Source organism: Apus apus, chromosome Z, assembly GCF_020740795.1.
Source record: "Apus apus isolate bApuApu2 chromosome Z, bApuApu2.pri.cur, whole genome shotgun sequence".
Classification (NCBI taxonomy): Eukaryota; Metazoa; Chordata; class Aves; order Apodiformes; family Apodidae; genus Apus; species Apus apus.
In genome coordinates, this window is record NC_067312.1 from 76425537 (window position 1) to 76451718 (window position 26182).

Genomic DNA, 26182 nt, shown 5'->3' on the forward strand with positions numbered 1-26182 from the left:
AGTATCACTTCAAAGTGTGAAAGTGGTCTGATTTATGTCTTCTATACACTACCAACACAGCAATCTCTAACTCCTCCTTGATGACACACAATTACACTCCGTTGCAAGCATTGTATCCTTGTGAGTTCCTAGTTCCACCACACACTACTAACTCCACTATAGAGCAGGAGCTGGGTAAACCACCTACTCCTATTATATAAATTTTATTAAAACAGGAATGCTCTTTTGTTCCTCTCCTTCCCTTTGTCTTATTGTTGGCTTGAAGCTGCACCAGGGCAGGGTCAGACTGGACATTAGGAAAATTTTTTTCCCCAGAAACAGTGGACAGACAGTGGAACAGGCTGCCCAGGGAGGTGGTGGAGTCACCATCCCTGGATGTGCTTAAGAGTCGTTTGGATGTGGTGTTGGTGGATGTGGTTTAGGGGAGAACTTTGTAGAGTAGGGATGATGGCTGGACTGGGTGATCCCAAGGGGCTTTTTCAACCTGAATAGTTCTGTGATTCTATGATTCTTATTCATATAATGAGCTCTCCTGATTAAGGACTTTTACTCTACCTAGCTTCACCCACAGCTGAGGCAGGACCTCAGGCTGGAAGGTACTTTTTCCATTAGACCAGAAAACCATAATGCTAATCTAACTTTCTGATAGTACAAGTTCAGGCTTCTGCAACTACAGAACAGTACATTTTCACTTCTTGCACAGGAGCAGCTCGCTTCTGTGTCTTTTAGCTCCCTCTAGTATTGTACACACATTTCCAAACCTTTTTTATTTCAGGGTCTGTTTCAGGGTAGTTGTCTGCATTTCACCTCCTCCTTTCCAGCCCAGACCAGGGTCTGGCACCCTCCTCTCACATCACGAGTCTGCTGTGCTCTGTTACCCCCTTCACCAGTGTCTCCACCCTGGTTTCAACAACACCCTCTTTCTTATCTCCTGGCAGTCCTTATTTTGCAAGTCTGTGAGCAATTCTACATAACCTCTTTTCCCTCAGTCACTCTGCTCCCTTACCCCTTTTGTTCTGGGAGATGAATCACTCTGGATGCTAATGTGTTTCACTCTACTGTGAGACAGGTGAAGATGAGAGACTTGCCATTCTGGCATGGCTTAACTGTTCAAACGTTGCATGTTGCTGTTTGAAAGATACGAAGCTAAGGCTATGCTAAATAACAGCAAAGGCTTTCATGTGTCACCTGTTTTCTTTTCATTTCTCTAATTTTCTACAAAATCCTAAAACTTTACATGGAAAATTGCCCCAAAATAGAATTTTTCACAAAGTTCTCATGCTAGAAAACAGAAAAGGAAACCACATAAAAATGAGACTAATCTTCAAATTTGACTCTTCAGATGTCTTACTTCTGCACTAACTTGCCTGTTCAAAAATTGAAAGTTTACCTGTACAACCAAGAGACAAAACAAAGGATTAACATTAAATAATACATTGTATATTCACTAGACACCAAAAGATGCATAGAGTGTGCAGCTAATGTATCTTCAGCAATTAAAGCTATATGAATATTGCAATAATTTAAGTTTTTTAATTATTTATCTCAAAGTGGCAGAAAAGATCACTATTTAAAAATAACATGTAAGATGCAAGTAATGAAAAACTAATGTGAAACAGTCATCATTAAGACTTTAGCTTACTTTATGCAAAACTGTTACAGCAAAAAAATTCCTACCAAAATCCAAGTCATTGGAAAAAGAAATTTTATGACCTGAGCCATCCATTCTGAATCCTTAATTTTATTGTCTCTGAAGTATACTAGCAAGCTGTTTGAATTTAAAAAATAAAAATAAAAATAAATAAATATTGTTGCCTAAATGGAATCACAAAGGAGAATATTAAATTCTTTCTCCTTTTTCCTTCTATTTGCCCTTTGGTCTTTTGTTTTCTGTTGCAATCCTCCTCTTCATCTTCCCAATGAAAATAACTGCTGGATGACTTTGTGTTAAATCAGAAAAATAATCTATAACTGCATTTTACTGTATTTGCTGCTTAACATATTCCAACAGTGAACCTAACATTTAGAATCTATCATATCAACATAGTCATCATGATCCAAGCTGCAAATAATAGAGAGTGTCACTGTCAATTTTGCTTTCTCACACTTCCTTCCCTTCACTTCATCTGATTTTAATAATCCCTGTCAAACCACAAACAGTCCAAATTACCTTCTTGACACAGAAGCTTTCAAGGAAGAGACAGAATCTCAACTTTCATTTAGCAACTACAAAAGCAAGCTGTCCAACTGGACAAATATTATTTCCACTCTTGACAATCTCTACAGTAAAGCATGCTTTTAATTTTCACTGAAGCTGCCAAGGGTGTGATAAAAGCTTCTTGTTTAGTGTAGATTGACTCACAGGATTACCAAACCAACAACTGTAATTGTGTTTAAAGAAGCCAGCACTTTCAAGTCAGAGAAAAAATTGCTTGCAAAAGGTGCTGATTGCATGTCATAAGCTAACTGAATTAAGAAAAAGATTATCCAAACAATTTCAGTTTAGGAGATCTCATAGGATCGGTTTCAAGATCATTTTACATTTCTAAGATTGACCAAATGCTTGCTGCTAACATGTAATACAAATCAGGATTTCAAGGAAGATTTTATATTCAACTACATCAGCAACAGTCCAAGAAAGGTTAGCATTTGACAACAGGAAACATGTGCAAGGGAAATAAGCTGCTGCAAAAGGATGTGATCTGTAATAATTTTCCTCTCTGTTGGTTTGTCTTCAAAGTAAGCTTGATAACATAACTCCCTGCTTCACATACATCAGTTTAAAAGTAATTGATTTCTCTGATGAGGCACAGTATTGTATAATTAGCATTCTACTTGAAGTTTATGTGGATTAATCAAAGCATAATACATATATATATAAAATATTTCCTTCACATAGGCACACCAGTCTCTCTAATCATCTGGAAGTCTATTGCTTCTTAGGATTTTGACTTCTTTAAAGTTGCAATCAGGTTTGCAGTGTTACTAGCTATAAAAAAAGAAAACACGATAATCGAGATGCTTCCTATAAGAAGCCTCACAAAAAGTATTTGTTTAAATACCTCAGATTACCCGTCCCATGCACAGGCCTAATTTAAGACTAATCAAAGCTGTTTTAAAAGATTCTTTGGTAACTAGTCAGAATACACGAAAACAATAAAAGCGTGTATCTTTGAGTAGTCCATAAAATCACTGTGAAATGCAGAGGTATACATGTAGATGGTGTTCAGATTTCCACAGCAGGAGAATTTTGCTTTCTACTGATCCAGCAGAATTTTACTGTTCTTTTAAGAGCCTGAGCTGGCAACTGGCTCTCCATGATTACTCATCTTCATGGCCAGACATCCCCCTGATTGCCTTTTGTTGTTTTTTTTCCCTTCCTAGTGAAGAGCAAGAGTTTTAACAGCTTCCTGAATTTTCCTCCTTTAGCACTCCTAGTCAAAGCGTAACACTGATTCTACCACAGGTCTGCATCAGATTGGACCTCTGTGTTCCTTTATTCTAAAAAAATGATCTGATCAAAAGACAACTTAGAGGAGCAAGAAACTCATGTAAGTAACACAAGGAGCAACGGTATTGGCAATTTTATATAAAGGACATTGATTTAAGCCTCTTTAAGTGAAGTGCTTAGTCTTGACTTACTCTTGGCTTCTAGTTAACCCAGAGCAGAACTCATAACTGACACCAGCTAGCTTTATAGGTTCAAAAAGGACAGCAATCTCTCCTACCATTTAGGGTTTAAGCACTACTAAAAACATTGGAAGTAGGAGACAGGAAAGACATCTGTACAACAGTATATTAAATTACAAATATACAAATACACTGCCTGATATGAAAGCATGTTTACACCACATCTGCTTAATAGTAATCACAGTAATTGTACAAAACTAAACCTTCTGTCTAACTGATTTGTAGTTCTGTAACTATTAGGGAAGCTAGATTTGAATTTTTTTTTTAAGACAGGAGTTTCTTGCTAATTCATAAGCCATATATAAACTTTTTTTTTCAACTAGTTGGTCAGCATTGTCTTCCCAGACCATACTCCAGTTTTCTCTCACTCAGTAACTTACATTATCAGATGTTATATTTTTATTTCTTGGCAGGAATTACAAGTCATCCAAACTACGATGCTACAAAAGAATAAAAAAAAAAAGCCTAACCAAGTGGAACTTTTAAAGAGTATTTACTCACAATACCTTTCCATTACTGCTGAAGAAGAAAGAAAGGAAAATAAAGGGATAGTTATCGTGAATGGAACTTCCTTCTCCTCAAGGATCTCAAACTGTGCTCTCACACTCCAGCCTGAAGCTCCTCCTTATCATAGGGCAACCAAGAGTCTTGCAGCTGTCAGTGTATTTAAGAAACATGTCTTATCTGATCATAAAGTTCATCTACCTCTGTACTGCTATGCTGTACATGCCATGGAAATGCCATATGGGTATGATTAAAGAATACTCATGGAGAAAACTCATGGACTGATAACAGCCTGGAGGAAAAGGACTTGGAGGTGACACTGGATGAGAAGCTCAACATGACTGGCCATACATGCTTGCAGCCCAAAAAGCCAACCATGTCCTGGGCTGCATCAAAAGCAGTGTGGCCAGCAGGGCCAGGGAGGGGAGTCTGTCTCTTTATTCAGCTCTTGTGAGTTCCCCACCTGGAGCACTGTGTCCAGCTCTGGAGCCCCCAGCCCAGGAAGGACATGGAGCTGTTGGAGAGAGGCCAGAGGAGGCCCCGGAGATGCTGGGAGGGCTGGAGCAGCTCTGCTCTGGAGCCAGGCTGGGAGAGTTGGGGTGTTCAGCCTGGAGAGGAGAAGGCTCCAGGGAGACCCTAGAACACCTTCCAGTTCCTGGAGGGGCTCCAGGAAAGCTGGGGAGGGATTTGGACAAGGCATGGAATTACAAGAAAAGGGAGAATTGCTTTAAAATGGAAGAGGGAAGACGGAGATCAGCTCTTGGGAAGGAATTCTTTGCTGTGAGGGTGGGGAGAGCCTGGCCCGGGCTGCCCAGGGAAGCTGTGGCTGCCCCATCCCTGGCAGTGTTGAAGGGCCAGGTTGGATGGGGCTTGGAGCAGCCTGGGCTGGTGGGAGGTGTCCCTGCCCATGCAGGGGATTGGAACTGGATGGGTTTCTATGATCCTATGAACAGTAATCCGAAGTTCACACCTATCCATTTCTTAATAGTTAAAACAGCTAGTCAGTTTTGGTTCTATAGCTGTTGTAAAGAGAGAAGAATTTATAAAATGGTTAATCTGAACAAAGCTTGCTGAGAAATTTTTAAAACTCAGATTTAAACGTAGCATCCCCTAAATTTTCTTCAATCAAGGGAAATACGTATATATTTTTTACTATACTTTTTAACATCACAGGTTTCATCTAACCACCCAGCTAGAACTTATTAAGCTTTTATAGTTCATAGAAGGTCAATTTCAAAACATACCAATGTACAATTTGCATGAATACATACCTTTGCTCAAAATGTTCTCTCTGTAGCTGCTATCTTGTTTTACATTTTATGGGACTTTGCATAATATTCAGTTAATAGTTCATCAGTGGTCCTATGTAAAAAAGAAGGTAGTAAAATTAGTAACAGGTAGTATTTGAGGAAGTAATACACTCACAGATAAAAATCTGAATTGCTTAAGTAGTATATAAAACGGCTCATACAGTAAGGCAGTATGCTTCTTAATTCCATCTAGTAAATAATTGTCCCAGTTCAGAATGTTAAAAAAAGCCTTAACTTTAGGAGCCTCTATTTCTGTTAATATTTAAAGAAAACAAGAAATTAGAAAGTCATAAAGTCTCCCAAAATAGCATATAGTATCTTAAGAAATACTTAAGACAAGGTCCACATTATCTCAGTAGTTTGATTGAGAATATTCTACCTTGTGGTCACCCACTTTTAGAACAAGCAATTTAGAAAACAGAAAAGGTGGAAGTGTAAGATGAACATTCGATATCTAAAAGGGGCTTTTAATAAATATTGAGAGACTTTTTACCAAGGCCCATAGAGAGAGAAAGAGCATTGATTTAGATTGGATTTGAATAAAAAAAAGCATTGTTCTCTTGTGGCCAAGGCCAATGGTATCTTGGGATGCATTACAAAGAGTGTGGCCAGGAGGTCGAGGGAGGTCATCCTGCCCCTCTATTCTGCCCTGGTGAGGCCACATCTGGAGACCTGGGGCCAGTTCTGGGCTCCCCAGTTCAAGAGACAGGGAACTGCTGGAGAGAGTCCAGGGAGGGCAACAAAGATGATTGGAGGGCTTGGAACATCTCCCTGGAGAGGAGAAGGCTGAGGGGCGACCTTGTTAATGTCTTTAAGTATCTAAGTGTGGGTGCAGGGAGGATGGAGCCAGACTCTGCTCAGTAGTTCCCAGTCACAGGATGAGGGGCAAAGGGCACAAGCTGGAACACGGGAAGTGACATGGAAATAGGAGGGAAAACTTCTTTAGGGTGAGGGTGACAGAGCCCTGGGACAGGCTGCCCAAGGAGGTTGTGAAGTTCTCTTCTCTGGAGATATTGAGGACCCCCTGCATGCAGTCCTGTGGGATGTGCTCTGGGATATCCTGCTTCAGCAGGGGGTTCAACTAGATCATCTCCAGAGGTCCCTTCCAACTCTGACAATTCTGTGTATCTGAAATTCTTCACTATGAGGGTGGTGAAGGGGGGTAGGACTGGAGGGTCTTTAAGGTCCCTTTCAACCCAAACCAGTCTGTGATTTTCTAATTATCCAGCTGTATTAAAAGAACTAAAGACTGACTGCTGCATCCAGCAGTGGCTGTGGATACTAACATAATGAATCAAATCAGGTAGCTAAAAACTACCTTGGCAAAAACATCCTACAATCTTCCTGGACCAGCCACTTAGCCTGTGCAAGCCCCTCTGTTCCCATTCAGCAGGCTGTTCTGATGGTGGCACAGGGTTGGTGACTGCAGTGACTGCCTGTTGGCTGGCTGGCCACTTAGCAGCAGTGCCAGTTCATGATTGCATATAAATTGCAATAACTATGATGAAAATGACAGATTGCATATATTAGACATACAGACTTAGTGAGAAATAACCTCTAGAGAGGAACTGAAAGGGTTGTGTTTATACATGCATGCTAAACATACCTGAATATAAAGTTCCATCATTTTTAACAGAAACAAAATGCAAAAGCATCTGAAGTATTCTGTTCACCTCCTTTTGTTTCACAACATTTTAAGTCTTTTTACAAGGCTTTCTACATTTATTAAACTGCTGCTTCATTCAGTACTGTTTATTAAAAATAAAGTGACTATTTATGTGGTGAAGAAGTGGGATCTCTTAGCACTTCTCAGGGTTTTAGCTGAAGTGCCCCAGGGCCAAAGCTCCTGTAACTCAGCACTTATGTAGAGGAACCAGCAAAGACAAGAGCCCAGGAAGTTAAAAAGAACTGCATGAACAATTGACAATGGGATAGTCCCTGCTCTTGACCAATACTTTCACATCTGCATTTTAAACTAACAGTAAAACCAACAAAGCCTGTCCTTTTTACACTGTTTTTTATTACTTTTCTGAAAACAGAGGCTATGCAAAAAGCTGTATCAGAAATGACAGCAAGGTTGTAACTCCAGCCTACAAAAGCCAAGAAATTTAAAGTTAGTCTGACATTCAATCCTTAAATCACGCAATTGTGCTTCATTTTAAAAAGCAACAATGCAAGTTAATGACAAGTTGTCAGCCCTAATTTTGAATTGCCTGAAGTTTGTCATTTGGTGTTTGTGTCACAACCTTAATGTTATTTAAATGTAGTTTTTAGTATCTATTATTTAAAAAGGTCTACTTTACGACAGCAAAAAGCTTTGATGGAATAAACCTCAAAGTACACTGCAGTGCTGCTATGCCACTTCATTAGAAGTAGTGCATAAAACATATGCTGTTGACAAATCTAATTCATTAAAGGTGAGGTAGATGCACTTTAAAACAACTGGATGGCATCATTATCTACAGTTCCTTTTATAAATTATTCTTCTTTTCCCTTTTGACTGAACTTGTCAGTGTTCCCTTTACAGACTGTGAATGTTTTTGCCTTAAAATTCAATACCTTCAACATGTTTGGACAAGTTAAATAAGTAGCGTTATTTGCTAAAACTGAAATTATAAGCAGAAATGTTCACACTGATTATTTTATCTATATTAACTAATGAGAAATAAAATTAAGCAACAATGTGTAAGAGTTCCAGCTTTACCAAACATAAAATTTAAAAATGAAGAGAAAATTATAAAGTACAACAGGGTAACATTCTGGCAGCATTGTGCATTGCTATTCAGACGACTTGGATTTGATACTGAATTGAATTCTGCAAGAGACAAGATCAGGCACATCACAGAGCTGACAACTAGCTGACATACTTAGTTGTAAAGGGAAGAGTTGCTAAATATGTTACTTCGACTTTTAGGTGAAGACCAGTATTGATACAGAACTACAGGCTATAGAAGGTCCATAAATAAAGTTAAGCTGGTGTGCAAAGCATGGCCCATCAGAGAGGCAAATTTCTTGAGAAGCCTTCCAACAGATAAAAGACATATACCTAGACAAAAACTGATCACATTCCATCTGAGAATGCTGTTGTCTGTGAGAACATGGAAGTTTATCTTCTCAGCTCAGGAAGAATGAATTCATTCTATCACTGTGGTCTTTAAAACCCAAATCACAGTCCAGGAACTTAACTGAATTGATTAAAAAACAAAGTTTTGAGGACTAAATATAACAAGTTACGGTTAAATTCCACTAATAACATATGCAGCAAAATTGAAAACTACACTGTAGACAGGGAAACTGTAAAAAAAAAAATTAAAATATTTTGAATCAAGGATTCTTTCTGGAAGATAATTTTTAATTCCTCATAAAAGTACCTAAATCTTTCAATTTAAAAATACTTTTAGAATTTTTTCCATAGAAAGCACTCATACTTCAATATGTCAATACTCATAGAAACATTTTGTAACAAATTAGTTGGAGAAGCAAAGAATTTTGCCTTTTTCAAGAAATGCCCACAGATAGCATGTCATACCATCCTGTATGTTTCTATACAGACACAATGTACACATTCACTTTTTTAACTAGAAACAGTGTCTTAGATCAATTCTATAGTGTCTTTTGCAGAGAAAAGCTCATTCCAATATAACACTTATCCTGAAATTTTAATAGGTGGAGGCTTTGCTTAGAAAAAATTGTCATATAAGTAATTTAAATATGGAAACAACTTCAAATACAATGCACTGAGGTCTATTTTATGCCTCCACAGATGGCAGCAAATCGGTTTCTGAAAGCAACTCTAAATGTTTAAACTAAAATCTGACAATTAATTTACCACATTTCAATTAGCCTCTATGATTTCCCTCAGATTTACGTCACATATGTCCAATATGCTACACATGCAATTCTCCCAGTAAGTCTCCCCACTAATCTTCATCCTGCTCTTTTTTTGTTTTGCTCCCTCTCCTGCCATCCTGTCTTCACAATCCCATGAGTGGAACAGTCATATTTGTTTACACTAAAATATGAGTAGGGTTAGCTGCAGGTAGACAGGCCACCAGTCCCCAGTAACCTTTAGTGAACTGAATTAACAACCATTCCACTTACAACATTCTTATTACTGAAAAGATCAAGATCCTATTGACAGATGGTACTGGCAAATCTTCTTGTAAAGTAGTTTCTTAGATTCTGTAGAGGGGGCTTCTGTACCTAAATTATACTCTAGTCTTCCTAGTAAGTCTTTGAGGATGCTGCTGGGAGTGGGGAGGCAGAAGGAGAGAAATGGGGCTGTCAACCTTACAAGAGTTTATGCTTACACAGAAGAGCCCCTAATGCCTTCCCAAAGGAAGATTTCCTGCTCTCCAGCATTTCCTGGAGAGATGCTCTGTTCCTAGGCCAGGATTTCAGTCCTGCTCTTACTTCAGCCCTTACTGATGAACTTAATAAGCAGTAATGTTGGTAACCACACAGCCCTTCTGTCAATACTGGCACTCCAGATGGCAGAAATCGCTGACAGCAAAAACCTCCTACACTAATAAAAGTCATTGCTTCCTTGGGCAAGTGGAAGAGGGAGACTATTGTTTCAAATGAACTCTTTTATTCTTCTCAGCACAAGGGGCTGCCAAAGCATCCCTTTCTGCAAAAGGCCTAGCCACTTTTCCTGCAATAGGTTCTTTTCAGGAAGCTGTCTGGAGGACAGTTCTCACAAAGTTCCTAGGGGTATAGATCACAAAGGGACACGGCTGTCTCCTTTACATGAGGGAACATCTCCCTCAGAATACACCTCTGGATGGATGTGGGGGACTGGCCCTCAGGATCTGTTGAGGGAAGTGATGTGAAAACACGATTGCAAGGCCTCCAGCAAAGACTAGTTTGCATTTTAAAAGGACTGTCTGAGAAGATGGAGACAATGGTAATGACCTACATATGGCCCACAGCCTGCACATCTAGATAGCAATGATGGAGGACCTGGTGACTCTGTTATCTACAATCTCCCTAAATTTTCTGCTCCTATTTCTCTCTCTCTCTCTCCCCTTCTTCCTAAATCAATAAGTAATGCAAGGCCTAACCCAGTTTTTTTCTCAGGACATGCAGCTTGAACATATCTGTATTGTAACTTTAGTTATGTAAATAATCAACCTGAGATAACAATTGAAGTATTTCCTTTATAGTTCTAATTAAACCTAATAATCACCTAGCGACCTTAAGTGCCCTTTCACCTTAGTCTGACCAAGGGGTATCTGAGGGTGGAGCATTTCCTCGGACCGTGACATTTTAGTCACTCTCCCTGGAAGAGCCAAGGCTAAGACTAACGTTGGATCCAACTGCACTGAGGCTCCTCTCCAAGGAGGAGATTAGACAGCCAGGGGGTCCACTTGGAATCTCTCTGGGTTGCCCCGCTTGCATTGTGACAGTGGAAAAACAACACGTATGTCTTAGAGCTGCATCTAAAAAAAACCAAGTACTATCACTCAGTAATATTCACAATAACTCCTCTCCTCAACTCCCAAGCCCACAAGTGTGATGGGAAACCATCAGTCATTAAGAAAAATTTCTTGTTCATTCAAATCAATTTTTCACAAGACTCAACTGAGAAAAATTACACCTAGGGGTGTTCAGCTTATTTTGCATTGAAACAGACCTCAAAGCCTATCTGAAAGAGAAACCCACTGTCTTATGGCAGTAGGTCACTACACAAATATGATCTATTTTTTGCTATTACTCCAACAGTTAATTTCAGATCTATTCTTTGGTAAACAGAAAAAAAATAAATAAATGTTGGCTTTTTTCAGTCTAGTAGATAAAGATTTGTGATTAAAACAAACAAACAAACCAACAAACCAACCAAAAAAACCCACAACAAACCCACACACCAATGAAAATATTATTTTAGTACTGGTGCTTCTACTACAATCTTCATGAGACACTGGAGAGACACTGATCTCCCAGGATAAGCTTGCCTTCGGAAGGGACCTGGAATTCTTAGAAGTGGATAACAAACACAGATGTAAGAACACAACAGTTATCTCAAGATCACCTTAATTTAAGGGACAACTAAACAGTTACACGGAATCCCTAGATATCCTCTTAACCTCACCTTAAGTAGCAAATCTGTCTGGTACTTGTATGTAACAGATAATCTGCCAGTTACGCATTGATAAAATACAAAGATAGACCTGTAACACCATGAAGGTATTTTTATACTAGCTTGCTCTTCTAACTTCATTATCTTCCCTATTAGAATTTATGCCACACTTTCTCCTAACTTCTTTTCAGTATTTTTATTTTCTCTTTCCATCCACAGTCATCTACACCCTGTGCTGACCTCGATTACAACAAACAGCAGAGAAGATAAAAAGTGTACATGCCACTTCTTACCCTACTGGTTATGTTATACCTAACTTGATTTTGTACTGCCTGTGAGCAAGGGTTCATGTTTGTCTGCATTGTGGGGCACCAGTCATGTTGTTGGGAGTTGCCCAATAAATAAAACTGAGGGAAGAGAGGGGTTATTGCAGAGAATAAACCATTCTGAAATATTCTGGGTATATATGCTGCTTTTAAACAACATATAATTATTAATATAAATACATAATTTCTGCTACGATCATACACATTCACCATGCTGACTGCAGTCACTTATGAAATAATAATGCACAAAAGACAAAGAAAATAGATTTTTAAAGATACACCAAAAAGTAAACAAACAAACAAACAAACACAATCCAAATGAGTTTATGTGGATTGGAAAAAAAAAAAAAAAAAAAAGATGGTGAAAGAACTTTGAAGAAAGAAAATTTGCTGATCACATCCAAATTGTCCCCTACATAGGAGAAAATATTAGAAAGTCGGTGGGGGAATTAGGTCAATTAAGTATTCCAGACAGGTAAAGTGGATTTAGGTCAGGGCAGGAGAACATTAGCATGGTTAAGAAAGAAGGCCCAAGCAGCCAGGGACTAAATCATGTCAGGCAAAGATAAGAAACTTGAACTACACACAGTAGGAAAAGTAAGTATTAAACACAAAATTAAACCATTCCACTACCTATATTTTAGAAGAAATAACAGACAAAACCTTATGCCTAGAAATGAGTGACTGAAACTGCACTAATGAAGTGCAGTTCACTAACTCATTAATGCATGAACAGATGACAGATGAAGTCATTAGCTTGGCATTATTTACAGAAGAGTTTAGTGAAGAAGTTGCTGAACAATGTTCTGGACTCTCGACATTTGTCCATCTCATGGATTCACTGAGATTTATTAATGGAATGTGAGCTGGCAGAAGGGCAGATGAATGCAAGGAGATGGAAAACAGGTTGAACTTAAAATGATCAGAAAAAGAAATGTTCTATGTAGGAAAAATTATCACAAGAAAGAAACACAAGTGATACTTCCTGAAAAGACCATAAAGACGTTTTTAAATGTAAGTCCAAAGCTGCAATAACTGAGAGTCTACATAATCAGTAAGGCTTGAAGAAAAGCAATAATTTTCATAATGATTGTTCTGCCATTCCTATATTCATCAGCTCATGAAAGAAACTACAGGCATATTTACAGAAGAATTATTAAGAAGCTAATCTAGCTTCTGCAGATCTCTATTATGTTGATATTATTTATAATTCTTGCAATCCCTTATCACTATAGAAGAAAATTTAAATTCCTTCACTGTTAAGCCAGGCAGTGTTTCACACTGAAGACACTTACAAAATGGGCTTAAAATAGGGCACAAAGTTAGATTTTTCTCCACATGAAGGCAGTGTGGAGACACTTCATACTTTTATGACTGACTTTTCAGTGTCGCTTCTTTTTTTTTTTTTTACAAAGCTGTGATCACAAAATGTTTGACCAAAATTTGTCTATGGTGTTGTGATTTTTGCTCTGTCAAATGATAGTGCTTCAACCAGTATACACATTATGTTGAGGTAACACAAGAAAAAAGCTCTAATTAATATTTTTTTTAAAAACCCTGAACTTGTAAACCAGCCAACTAATGGGCTTCTCTGCATGATGGAAAATATTTTAAGCACCTAAGGCACAATATCTTTTACCAGATTAAAAAAATCTGTCAGATCGTATTTCACAAGGAAAGAGAAGTTTATGAATGGATTGTAACACAATTACTGCAAAAAGTTACATAGAAATTTCAACATAGGGTCAAAAGGCTAATGAGGGATGAAAAAAAATGCAAGAAAAAGAAAAAGAAAAACCACCCCAAAATTTGCAAAGTGAAAGACAAAGGGTGAAAGGTTGCAGAAAGAGGTTGTGAGATTTAAGGACTACAATGATGGCAGTGTTAAGGAAAGAGAAGATGAGAAAAACTGTAAGGGTACCAGAATACTTTATAAACAGCAACACAAGACCTGAGGCCTGGCAGAACAGAAGAGAATAGCATTTGGATCTTTAAGGCAATTCAACCACCTTTTTCCTTGTGCTTGAATAAGGATGCATGCCTTTAATCTCCATGTATAAAAAGGGATGTAAAAGAGTGTCCTACAAAGCTGATTTTATTAGTTGTAAAGCACTAGAAGATTTGTTATGCATCACCCAGTCGGAGCACTCCCTGACACAGGAATCAAGCCAGAAGTCACCTCCCAAACACACAAGGGACCAAAACAAAGTTTCACAAACACTCGTAATCTGAGCATTTTCATATTTCTAAATTCTAAACCGACTGCTTGAGGTACAACCAGAACATACCTCTGGTACAAACCAGAAAGCTTGACCTTTCTATGTTTCTTTGTAATTTAAAAAAAAAAAACACACAAAAAAAATCGACAAACAAACAAAAACACCAAAAGAAGTAACTCAAACTGGATGAGAGAGGCAGGAATCCCTTTGCTAAGATAAGTGGCTGCAGCAATCCCGGGTCATCTTCCCTGACGGACAGCCACCATGTGGCACAAGACACTCTGGAAGTTTCTCTGAGGTAAGGAGAAAAGGACACCGAGGATCAGAAATCACAGAACCATGGATGCTTTGGGCTGGAAGGGACCTTCAAGACCATCTAGACCCAACCCCTGCCATGGGCAGGGACACCTCCCACCATTCCAGGCTGCTCCAAGCCCCATCCAACCTGCCCTTCAACACTGCCAGGGATGGGGCAGCCACAGCTTCCCTGGGCAGCCTGGGCCAGGCTCTCCCCACCCTCACAGCCCAGAACTCCTCCCTCACGTCAAACCCCCAGACCTGCTCCCTGCCAGCTCACCTCCCCGCCTCACACAGCCAGGCCGCTCCAGAGGGGGGGGAGACACCTCCACCCGCACCGGCGCCGAACGCCGCTTCAACCCGCCAGCCTCCTCCGCCCCGCACGCCCTCCCCGCTCCTCAGCTCCCGCCGACAGCCCCGCGGGGCTCGCTGACTGCTGACAGAACGAAACGCAGCTCGCTTACCCCGCCGGGCACCCCCCGCGGCTGCGGCGGCCGCGGAGCGTCAGGGAGCGCGGCCCGGCCCGGCCCCGCCACATCCGGGGCGGAGCGGCGGGAAGGAAGGAAGGAGGGCAGGCGGGAAGGCGGGAAGGCGGGCTGGGGAGCGGGCTGGGGAGCGGGGAGACCTGCCCTCCCGCCTCCCCGCATGGCCCGGGTGCGTGAGCTCAGAGGGGTCCCCGCCGCTCGGGGCTCCCCCGCGGCTGCTGCTGGCGGGCCTCGGCTGACGGAACGGCCTGCCCTCCTGGGGGGGCGGCTTTCGCTCTTTGGGGGGCGGATTTCCCTCATGGGGGGTCGGCATTCTCTCTTTTGGGGGCGGCTTTCCCTCTTTTGGGGGCGACATTCCCTCTTTGGGGTCAGCATTCCCTCCTGGGGGGGGGCGGCATTCCCTCCTGGGGGGGCGGCTTTCCCTCCTGGAAGGGCGGCTTTTCCTCTTTTGGGGGCGACATTCCCTCTTTGGGGGGCGGCTTTCCCACATGGAAGGGCGGCATTCCCTCCTGGAGGGGCGGATTTCCCTCTTTTGGGGGCGACATTCCCTCCTGGGGGGGCAGCATTCCCTCCTGGGGGGGCGACATTCCCTCTTTGGGGGGCGGCTTTCCCACATGGAAGGGCGGCATTCCCTCCTGGGGGGCGGCTTTCCCTCCTGGAGGGGCGGCATTCCCTCCTGGAGGGGCGGCTTTCCCTCTTTTGGGGGCGGCATTCCCTCCTGGGGGGGCGGCATTCCCTCCTGGGGGGGCGGCTTTCCCTCCTGGAAGGGTTTTTCCCTCCTGGAAGGGTTTTTCCCTCCCGGGAGGTTGCCCCCCCCAGTTTCCGGGTCTCCAACCTACAGTGTTCCCGCCTGTCAGGTGTCCCGGTTTCGTCGGGAAGTGTTGGTTCCCTGGTTTTCCCTTTTTCTCGGAAAACGAGTCAGGAAGTGCTCGTAAGGTAACGCAAGATGCGATGTGTCTTTTTTTTTGTGTGTGTGTGTGGTAATGCTTCCTTTTTTGCTTGTGTTTACTTCAGCAGATGGGAGGTGGCGGCCAGAAACGGATAATCCAATTAACTGGATTTAAAAAGGAAGAGAAAAAAGCGCTGCTCGAACGGCTGCTCAAACTGGACTGTGTTTTTTTAGATCATAAGGTATTGTTGGATTTAAGTACCTGATCGTTAGCCACACAAGGAAAAAATGCGAGGCTTAAAATGAGGAGCTGTGCAGCAGAGTTGTTTATAAATAACCAAGGAAGTTAAACTGTTTCCAGTGATGCTAGTGTGCTGTTTTGTTTTTGTTTTGTTAGAAATACAGAGATTGTACACATCTTATAGCAAAAAAGCTGTGCAAGAGTGAAAAGTTCTTAGCTTCCTGTGCTTCTGGTGAGTAAAAGTTTGTTGTAACATTTCCTAGGATCACAACATAGGACTGTAGGCAACAGTTTAAAAGTTTCTAGTTACCTGTTTTCATGCAATGAATGAACTGTCTTATGAACCTCTGTTCTACAAACCTTGGTTTTTAACATGGTGTTCTGAATTACTGCTTTTTGTTTTGGATTTTTTTTTTTCCCAAATGACATTCCCGCCACCTTCCTTTATTTGATTTCATTCTGTTTCCAAATAGGAAGCTTTGTTGCCTATTAGTAAGATCATGGAGTCAAACCCAAGTGGTACAGATGCTTGAAAATGTGTCACCTGAAAAGGGAGCAGAGAGAGTATGGACACCTGTAGTCAGCATGGATTTAGGATACCCGTTTCACACACAACATTCACTGGTACAGTTCACTGACTGTGAGTTCCTGTTTATGCAGCAGGAGAAAAGTTCCAGGCTTTTGCTATTCTGACACAGTCCTCTGGTCTTTCCTCTTGTCTTCTTTCATCTAAGGCCTGATGCTGAAATCCCCTACGTGAGCAGCCAAAATACTTCTAGAATTAGAATTCTGTGTGTTAAGATTTCTTTGTAGACAGATTACCAAGAAGCATTTTACGATGAGTTTAAAAAAGTCTTGTGGAATTATGAGATTTCACAAGGCTACTCTGTTAACTTGTTAAACATGATCTCTACTTTCCCTATATGGTATTTTACCAAAGTGATAAATCAACTTTTAGGATGATTAATACTGTATTTAGGAGATAACAGGCAGAAATAGCTAAACAAAGATTTGGGTTTAAATATAAATGTGAATTTCTTGAATTCATATTTGCAGTTACATACCATATCAGTAGGCATTTTGCATCATAAGTCATTGCTAGGATGTAGGTGTGTATTTATTCATGGATGATTTCTTGCAGTAATGAAAGTTCTGATCACTCTCTAGCCAAAAAGGAAATAGACCAAAGGTTTCCATGTGAGAGAGACCATATTAAAATGCAGATTTGCAGCATGGCACTTCATGTTAACATTCATAAGCCTTTGAGTTAATGTTTTCCTACTCTTTTAGGATTTAAAATGCCTGGAGTCTTTTTCTTAAACTGAATGGAAACAGTATATGTAGTAGTGTCCACAGGGCAATTCAGAACTCTGGCATGTTTCTGTACTTGCAGATCTTCCTCAATCCTGGAAGTGGTGCTGTTTTTGCATGATCATTGCTCTTGCCCTTGATGGCAGGGAGAGTATGTTTCCAAAGTATAAAAAATCATGTTTAAACCCATTTAATACTCCCCAGAGGTGAACGGAAATGCTAAGAAGAATGCCAGTCTTCATGGATGTCCTTAGCTGACAGAAGTTTTGAGATGGAAACTTTGAAATGAGGGTGTATTAGAAAGGATGTGGTTAGTAGGTCAAGAGAGGTTCTCCTCCCCCTCTATTCTGCATTGGTGAGGCCGCATCTGGAGTATTGTGTCCAGTTCTGGGCCCCTCAGTTCAAGAAGGACAGGGAACTGCTGGAAAGAGTCCAATGCAGAGCCACAAAGATGCTGAAGGGAGTGGAACAATCTCCCTGATGAGGAAAGGCTGAGGGAGCTGGGTCTCTTTAGTTTGGAGAAAAGGAGACTGAGGGGTGACCTCATCAATGTTTACAAATACGTAAAGGGTGAGTGTCAAGAAGATGGAGTTAAGCTTTTTTCAGTGATGACCAGTGATAGGACAAGGAGTAATGGATACAAATTGGAGCATAGGAGGTTTAAGGTGAATATCAGAAAAAAATTTTTTTACTGTGAGAGTGACAGAGCCCTGGGACAGGCTGCCCAGGGAGGCTGTGGAGTCTCCTTCACTGGAGACATTCAAACCCCCCTGGACGCCTTCCTGTGTGATGTGCTCTGGGTGACCCTGCTCTGGCAGGGGGGTTGGACTAGATGATCTTTCGAGGTCCCTTCCAACCCCTATGATTCTATGATTCTGTGATTTTAACATGCAGGTTGTGCACAGCATACCTTTTCCAGTCATGAATCTGCTGGTACCTGTGCTAGGTTATGTAAGAAGTACCATCTGTGCTCCTGCACTGAGACATTTTGCCAGTCAACCCTACTGTTCTGTGAAACCAATTAGGTTCACACAATTCAAGTCAATTTCTCTTACAGTGTCTTCTGTAGGTAGTGTTTCAGTACAGGAGCAGGGTACTAACCACAGCTCTTGACCTGAACCTGTAAGAAGACAGAGGCAGAGAAAAAGGGGAAGATCATTACATACAGTATCAAAAGCATACATGTGGAAGATGAAAGAGGAGAGGCAGAGGAGGTGGAGCCAAGAGATGAGAGAAAAGGATAGGAAAAGAAGGGGAAATACAAAAGTCTAAAAACCTATCCCCTAATATTGGTATTCTCTACACTTGCAGTCCAAGTATTATTAAGAATGTATAAGAGACATGGCTTACATGCTAAAATCCCTATTCTTTTTAATAGTTGGTGGTAAAATATTTATTTGGTTCTTCGCATTTTAGTGTATTTGTAAAAGTATCAGATTATACTAAAAGTAAAGGCCTAAGCAAGGTTCTGTAGAAGTCATAGGAACAAAATCTGGAAAGCTGAAAAGTTCTACTTGCACATTTTTTATGAGATAGACAAGTATTCTATCTAGGAAAGGTGAAGAGGCACTTTGTCCTTGAAAGAAAACAAAACAATCATTTTCAGTGGCATTGTGAGATTTCTGATTTTAAAGTGTGAAGATGAGAGCTCATACAGAAGGAAGAAGTATTTTTAAATGGTACTTACAATTCCAGCTTTTATTTGCACAAGAAAGGCTGAAGTTAATTTTATATTAGATCTTCAGTTGATTGCCGTTTGTCTGCAGAAAAGAAAATCTTCTCTGGTTGACAGTTTATTTGCTTTTTAGGAAAGTGGATACTAACTAAGGAGTACATAATCAATAGTGCTGAAAGTGGCAGGTGGCTTGATGAAACCACGTATGAGTGGGGATATGAAATTGGAAAAGACACCCATTATTCACCTCAAATGCAATCTGCACCTAAAAGGTGGCGCAAAGAACTGACACACTCCGGGGCTCCAGGGGCCTTCCATGGGTGGAAGGTTGTCCTCCCTGCTAAGGAAGATGATAAACGAATGGCATCTATCAGAAGGTAGGAGGGTACATCTTAAATAATGAACAGTGGAACACTTATTGTATGATTGAAGACATTTTTGTTCTTCCATCCCACCTAATTTGACCCGTAACAACCTCTAGCTTTTCAAACTCTGGATTGTTTTCATTAGTATACTTCCATGCTTTTTAAAATTAAATTATTTCAAATCTTGAACGTCACTGCTTTTCTTGCTTTCTTCTGGTATCGTGTCAAAAATAACACATGCTGCCATCTGTTTGCATCTTAAGTAAACTGCTTGCAGACTCTTTCTTCATGAGGCAAGATACGTAGGCTTAGATTTTTTAGGAGTAACCATTTATTTTGTGGGAATGTTAGATTCGAGGGGTAGTTGGGGCAGAAAAGATTATTTCACTTGGTGGTGCTTCCTGAGCCACCTGTGAGCTGTGCCTAGTGGGTCTGGGCTGTACTGTGATCTGATTTTCTTCATGTCATGTCATGCAACAGCTTCTTGTGGCTCTTAGGACCCAATTTGTACTATTAACAGGTGGTTTTGATACAGTGCAAGTACAGGTAGCTCAAGGGAAAGGACAAAAGTGTAAAGGAAAAGCAGAGAAGAGGAAAGCAACTGAAACGTAAGGATGCTGGGGGTGTTTCTTTAGGGGTATTGGGTTTTTCCATACTCATCCTACGCATTTGGATTCCATGATTTAAATGCTACATTGAGTCACAGAGCATATTAACTACTTCTTGCATCTGGTGCAGTAAAAGCAAATGTCCCCTGACACTGTTTTAGACCTGCACGTTCTTTGCGGGAGCAGACACTGTCCTACTCTGTTGAAATCCCACTTAGTTCATAGTGCTTCTCTGGTCTGAGCATGCCACAGACACACAGGCAAGACAAGTGCAGTTTGCCTGGTTGATCACGGTGTACAGGGATGCGTGTTGCGTTATAGAATGCCTGTTGGTCTGCAGTTCATAAAGGCAAAGTGAGGTGTAGTTGAAGTTAACCACCTTCTGATTTTGCCGGCTGAAAACACTCCCAAGTGTCCTCCTTTCTTGGCTGGGCAGAAGAGTTCACCGTGTGCTTCCTTGGAGAAAGGTGCAGTCATCCTGCTGCACTTGTGAAAAGTGCTTATTCAGATCTCCATGATAACACTATGGAAATGCTATTCTCGGTGATTCTCTGTTTCCAGCAGAAGTAACCTTTAACAGGAATTACATCCAGAAGACAGGTGAACAGGCAGTTTTGTGGAATTAATCTCATTTTCCAGACCGTTTCCCATACACCAACATGTGGGTGCTTTTAACTCAGTAAGAAAACACTGAAAGGTGGACATTTTTGTCTCCAGTGAGTGCTTCCTTCATTACAAAGGCCACTGTAGGTTTGGGTAAAGACTGATTTTTGTATCTAGTATTTACAACACTGATTCTTTTCCCACTTCTGTGCTTTTCCTGCCTTTAGTGCCTAGGTGTTCGACAGGTGAGTGACACCAGCTTCCCTTTCTTTTTATATACCCAGAGGTTGAAAACTAAAACATCCAGCATGTCAAGAGACCTTATTTCTTCTACCTTTTTTTTTTTTTTTTTTGTCTGGCATGTAGTCTAAAAGATAGGAACAGCTGCAGCAGTACAATGCTGTAAGTTGTCTCTGGATAAACTCTTACACATAATGGTGACCCAAAGACAAACAAATCTGGACAACACCAAATGCTGTAAATCACTCCAAAATGTAGTAAAAAAATGTATTTGCATTATGAAAATATGTTTCAGTTCAGAAAATCAGTGCTCTGTTTTTTGGTAAACCACTTAATTTATTGTAAAACTTAACTGAAAAATGATCAAGATTTTGGAGGCCATAATACAATGAACTATAATAGCTGACACCAAATTTGATCTTTTAAAAAGTGCACAGGTAAAGCTCTCCATTAGATATGTAGGAGGTGAACATAGATTGTAATTAATAGCCTTAAATTATCAAGAGAAATATGTCTTTTTAAGTAGGTTCTTTTATTTTTATTAAGCACCTGTATATTCTAATGAAGGTTGGGCAGTGTCGTACATGTAGAACTCTTTACTCTTGCATGCTTGTAGTTTGTGAGTGATAATGTAGCTTTAGGTGATACTAATACAATGGAGTAAATGCATCTTTCCAAATATGTTTATTTAGAGTTCTTCAAGCTGGGAAGGCAACCATAAGTTCATCTGTAAATGCAGAGCACAATGTAACTCATGTATTCATCAATAACAAATTTTTTTCTATGCAAAACAAAGAATGTATCTCTGAAGCTCGATACTACCCTTTGGAATATCTGGGAGACTACCTTCTTGAGGTAAGTAAATAAAAAAATATCTAAAATTGCTTCTTCGTTGTCATTTCTAGCAATTTGGGTTTAATGGTTACTGTAAATGTAGTATTAATTATATGTGGTGCTGAGGTTCATGGTTTAGTGGTGGACTTTGCAGTGTTAGGTCAATGGTTGTATCTGAAAGGTCTTTTCCCACCAAAACATTTATGTGATTCTAATAACAGGGGAATATGATCAGCCTGAATATTTTCTGATTTGATTAAAAGTAATACAACTTTCTGATTCTGGGCCTGTCTGCCCAAGAAAAGAGAAAGCTCATGAATTTTTATATATAGCTGAAGGGAGGGTGCAAAGAAGGCAGAGAGCCAGGCAGCTTCCAGTGGTTCCCTATGATAGGATGAGGCAGTATGCACAAACTGAACATAGGGGGTTCTGTCTGAAAGTCAGGAAACACTTTTCTTTACTGTGAGGGAGATGGGGCACTGAAACACGTTACCCAAAGAGGCTGTGTTGCCTCCATTCTTGGAGATAATCAAAAGCTGTCCAGGCATAGTCCCAGGCAGTTGGCTTCAGGTGATCCTCCTTGAGCTGTTGGGATGGACCAGATGTCTTCCAGAGATCCCTTCTGTCTTCAGCTGATCTGTGATTCCATAACAGAAAAATGGTCTTTAAAAATCAGTGTTTTGTTTTAGGCCTGGAGAATCATAGAATCCTAGGGGTTGGAAGGGACCTCGAATGATCAATAGCAACAAGGAAGAATACATAATTTCTTCTTCCTATTCATGTTCTTTTTTGGCTCCTGCTTTCTGCTGCTCTTACTGGAAAAATTATTTAGGCTTCACAAGGAAGTCCCATCATGACTGTCAACTAAACAGTTATTCACCAAATACCAGGAAAAATTTATTTTCCATTTATGTTTTTTCTATTTGGTAAGGATTTAAAATCTGTTTGTCTGTCTGTCTACCTATGTGTGTGAATATGCCTATTTTTTTCTTTGTTGGATGCATGCTGGAATTGATAAAATTTTGCCAAGATGATACTATAAATTGCTTGAGTATGAGTGGCATGGCAGGGGGGTTGGAACTGGATGATCTTTAAGGTCCTTTCCAAACCAAACCATTCTGTGATTCTAGAAGCATGTTGAAAACAGTGTTCAGAGAGTGCCACAAGAAGTAAAGACTACTTAATGCATCAGAGCTCAGTTACCCCTGACTCATCAAAAACTATCTAGAGCTTTTTTCAAGTTACTGAAAGTACTTAGCTATTCAGCTATTCAGCCTGAGAAAAAAAAAAGGCTCCAGGGAGACCTTAGAGCACCTTCCAGTGCCTGAAGGGGCTCCAGGAAAGCTGGGGAGGGACTTTTCACCAGAGAGGGCAGTGAGAGGAAAAGGGGGAATGGTTTTCAACTGGAAGAGAGGAGATGGAGGTTAGACATCAGGAAGATATTCTTCACCATGAGAGCAGTAAGACAATGGAACAAGGTTGCCCAGGAAGGTTTTGGCTGCCCCCTCCCTGGAGGTGTTCAAGGCCAGGTTGGATGAGGCTTGTGCAGCCTGGTCTGGTGGGAGGTGTCCCTGCTCATAGCAGGGGGGTTGGAACCTGATGATCTTTAAAGTCCCTTCCAACCTCAATCATTCTATGATTCTGTGGTCTTCTGTATTGTGTAACAAACTCCACATTTGGTTAGAAACATAGCTATGCACATGCCAGATACCTCTGGTTTGAATTACACATTTAAGGAAAATCTGAAAATGGGAAGAAATGTGCAATGTCTGATACTTAACCTGAAAACTTAAATATGAATTAATAATAATACTACTAAATATTAAATAAAGTCTTTATGGCTTGCACCTCATGGCTGTGTGTACTAGTGTGTTGTTTTGCCTGCTCTTCTTTCCCGTACTACACATACTAGATTCGCCCATCAGATTCAGGTGTTTCAGTTAGAAGGCAAGGTACCCCAAGACTTCCACGCCTGCTCCAAATAAAAGCCAGCCATTGGTGCTGAGACCAAGAGGAACATTTCACCTGCCTCCACATCCTTAACTTCGCACACTGCAGGAGGAGGCTGGTTTTGTAGTTACACAAGTATTTGCCTAAAACAAAGATGGTGTTTTATTTGTAGTCCGTGCGCACAGCCTTGGATGAAAAGCATGTATTGATAATCTTACTGAAATGTGTTTTCCTCTTATCCTGAAATAACTTTAAAATGTTTTTTGTAGTTATTTTTTTACTAACAAAAATTATCTTGTGCATTTGCTGAGATTCGTTTCAGAATGAGATGGAAACCAGTGTGAGAAATACTTTTACATTCCCTGTGCTGAGGAAATAACTCAAAATGATTGGTGGGCTTAGAGAGTAAATTACTGGGGGGAAAAAAACCCCACACTATTTAAATTTTAAATTACTAGTTTAGTTCAGGTTTATAGGCAAGAACTGAAAAGATTTCATTGTAGTAACATTTGTAAGATGAATGCATGGTTCTAGTCAGATTGATGGATGAAAAAATACCTTTAAAAAAAATCCTTACTACTTTTTTGACTAGTTGAGAAGGTTTGGCCTTTGTATTTTAGTTTTTGAAAGTCCAAAGAGAAAATCCATTATGGCACCACAGCTCTTACTCCACTCAGGGATTGGGTCAGAGACTACAAGTGCACACAAGGGTTTAGTGTGGAGTGTGTAGTTTAGCACATAAGAGCTGATTTAGGGCACTAGCTTTGAAACAAAAAAAGGTGTTATTTTTTTGCTCTGCACAGAATGAAATACAAAATCCTGAAGATACCCAAATGAACTGTTTCCTGGCTGCACCGGAAAAAAAACAAATCATGACTAATGTGGAGCTTGCTGAAATTAAAAATGCTGTTATAAAACATATATGGTTTGGGGTGGTAAGTAACAACCAATTAATTCATCCTTAGCATAAAATGTGTGTTACTAAATTTCTTTCATTGTACCGAGACAATAAAAGTAGTCATTTTAATATATTTTGAAATAGTAATAATGTCTTCTAACCTCCAAAGTTTAATAATCCTGTATTTGCTGCATCTACCATTAGTTAAAATATAACTCAGTAGTGGTCGTTGGTAGGCATGGTTGTGTGGTAGACTACTTGCAGTCTTGGTGTAATGCATGGGATAAGCAGTAGTTAGTACTGTTAAACAAAATGTGATTGGATTATAGTCTTTCTGTGACTCTTCTGTTATCTGGCTGAGTTGCACCAACACAGTTTTAAAACCAACCTTATTCTAGAGTATGTGTTTTGTTGATTCATATCCATGTTTTTTATTACCAGTAAAAAACAGACCTTAATGCACTCCTTTGTTTTAATGTCATCACATATTGAATATTGATAAATGTGCTACATTAGTAATTTAAAACATTATTCCATAGCTACAAAAGGAATTAATTACTTAGAGTTAGGATGTATTATCTCTGCAAGTTATAGTGGTGCAGATGATGGTGTGCAGGTGTTTTTGGAGGAGCTTGCTTACACAGAACACTATTATTTTGTATCTGCAAAATCATGTCCTCTATATATAAAGTTCTTAGTAGCAAAATAATTATAATTATTTCCTCAATGTACTTTTCCCTCAAACTATTATGTAGTTATGCACAGGCAGAGCAATCATAATCCTAAAGACAATCTTTCCTAAAAGACTTTTTGGGTAACATGGATGAGTTTGATTGTAACACTAGGACATAACTTGCAAGAGAAATCCTAAGTTTTTATTTTGCCACTGAAAAACTGAAAACACAGTATTTTTAATGTGGTCGAGTGGACCAAATCTAGTAAAACTGTTCTTATGTTGCACCTGCATAATCAGCAGAGAATAGTAAGAAAAACTGAGAGAAAACCTGCCTGTATTATTTTCCTTTTGGATCACTAATCCTCTGTCTCATAATTTTGGTGTCCAAATATGACAAATAGATTGCCATGGTGGATGTTTTGCTTGAACTGTGTTTAACAAAAGTTACCATTTCAAGATGATACAGTATTTATTGGATATGTTTATTGGTATCCAGTGTGCAGGTTGACTTTATTCTGTTTTACAGGTTGTTAAGTACAGGTTTGCTCAAGGAGACCAGCTGAGTAAATGCAGTCCAAAGGTGAGGATTGTCACAAAGAGAATATTGTTGTTGCAAATATGTAAGTTTATTGTGAAGTTAGGCAAATGTACATTCATTATTGAGAGATAATTTATTGAGAGTTATAGAGCATAATTGGAATATTGTTGAATTTTGTTTGGCTTTACAGCTCTTGCAGTGCTGTCCCCATTCTTACAAGCTCTTTATACATCCTGCTTAAGAGAACTTTACCTGTTAATGTTCGAAGAAAAGAAGCAAGGGTGCCCTAATACAATTTAAAGGATTTTAATGAATCAAGCGCTGCACTTATGCAGTAGCAGTAAAGAGAAAGTGTACATAACCTTTTACAGTGCACACCTGTTTTTGTGAGTAGGGACAGACTTTAGCTGTGGAAAGAAACAGTAACTGTTCTTACAGCATAAG

The 26182-nt window shown here is 40.0% G+C and overlaps 2 protein-coding genes across 7 annotated transcripts in view; one reads left to right on the forward strand and one right to left on the reverse strand.

Annotated features, from left to right (window-relative positions):
* The window catches only part of KIAA0825 (KIAA0825 ortholog), a 246329-nt gene extending 231386 nt beyond the window's left edge, over positions 1-14943 (reverse strand). For 4 of the 5 annotated variants that reach the window (XM_051643498.1, XM_051643496.1, XM_051643500.1 and 1 more), the window contains exons 1-2: positions 14890-14943; positions 5466-5556 (exon numbers count right to left, since the gene is read on the reverse strand). The gene's annotated coding sequence lies outside the window, so the exon portion shown is untranslated. Of the gene's footprint in view, positions 1-5465; positions 5557-14705; positions 14780-14889 lie in introns of those variants that run through there. The other variant, XM_051643497.1, reaches the window with a different exon arrangement.
* A 984-nt stretch (positions 14944-15927) lies between these two features.
* Positions 15928-26182, forward strand: part of SLF1 (SMC5-SMC6 complex localization factor 1) — a 34666-nt gene continuing 24411 nt past the window's right edge. Inside the window, exons 1-6 of one of the 2 annotated variants that reach the window (XM_051643505.1) lie at positions 15928-16041; positions 16197-16272; positions 19160-19403; positions 21535-21697; positions 24430-24561; positions 25727-25780. In XM_051643505.1, coding sequence (XP_051499465.1) covers positions 15928-16041; positions 16197-16272; positions 19160-19403; positions 21535-21697; positions 24430-24561; positions 25727-25780 — 783 coding nt within the window. Of the gene's footprint in view, positions 16042-16195; positions 16273-19159; positions 19404-21534; positions 21698-24429; positions 24562-25726; positions 25781-26182 lie in introns of those variants that run through there. The other variant, XM_051643506.1, reaches the window with a different exon arrangement.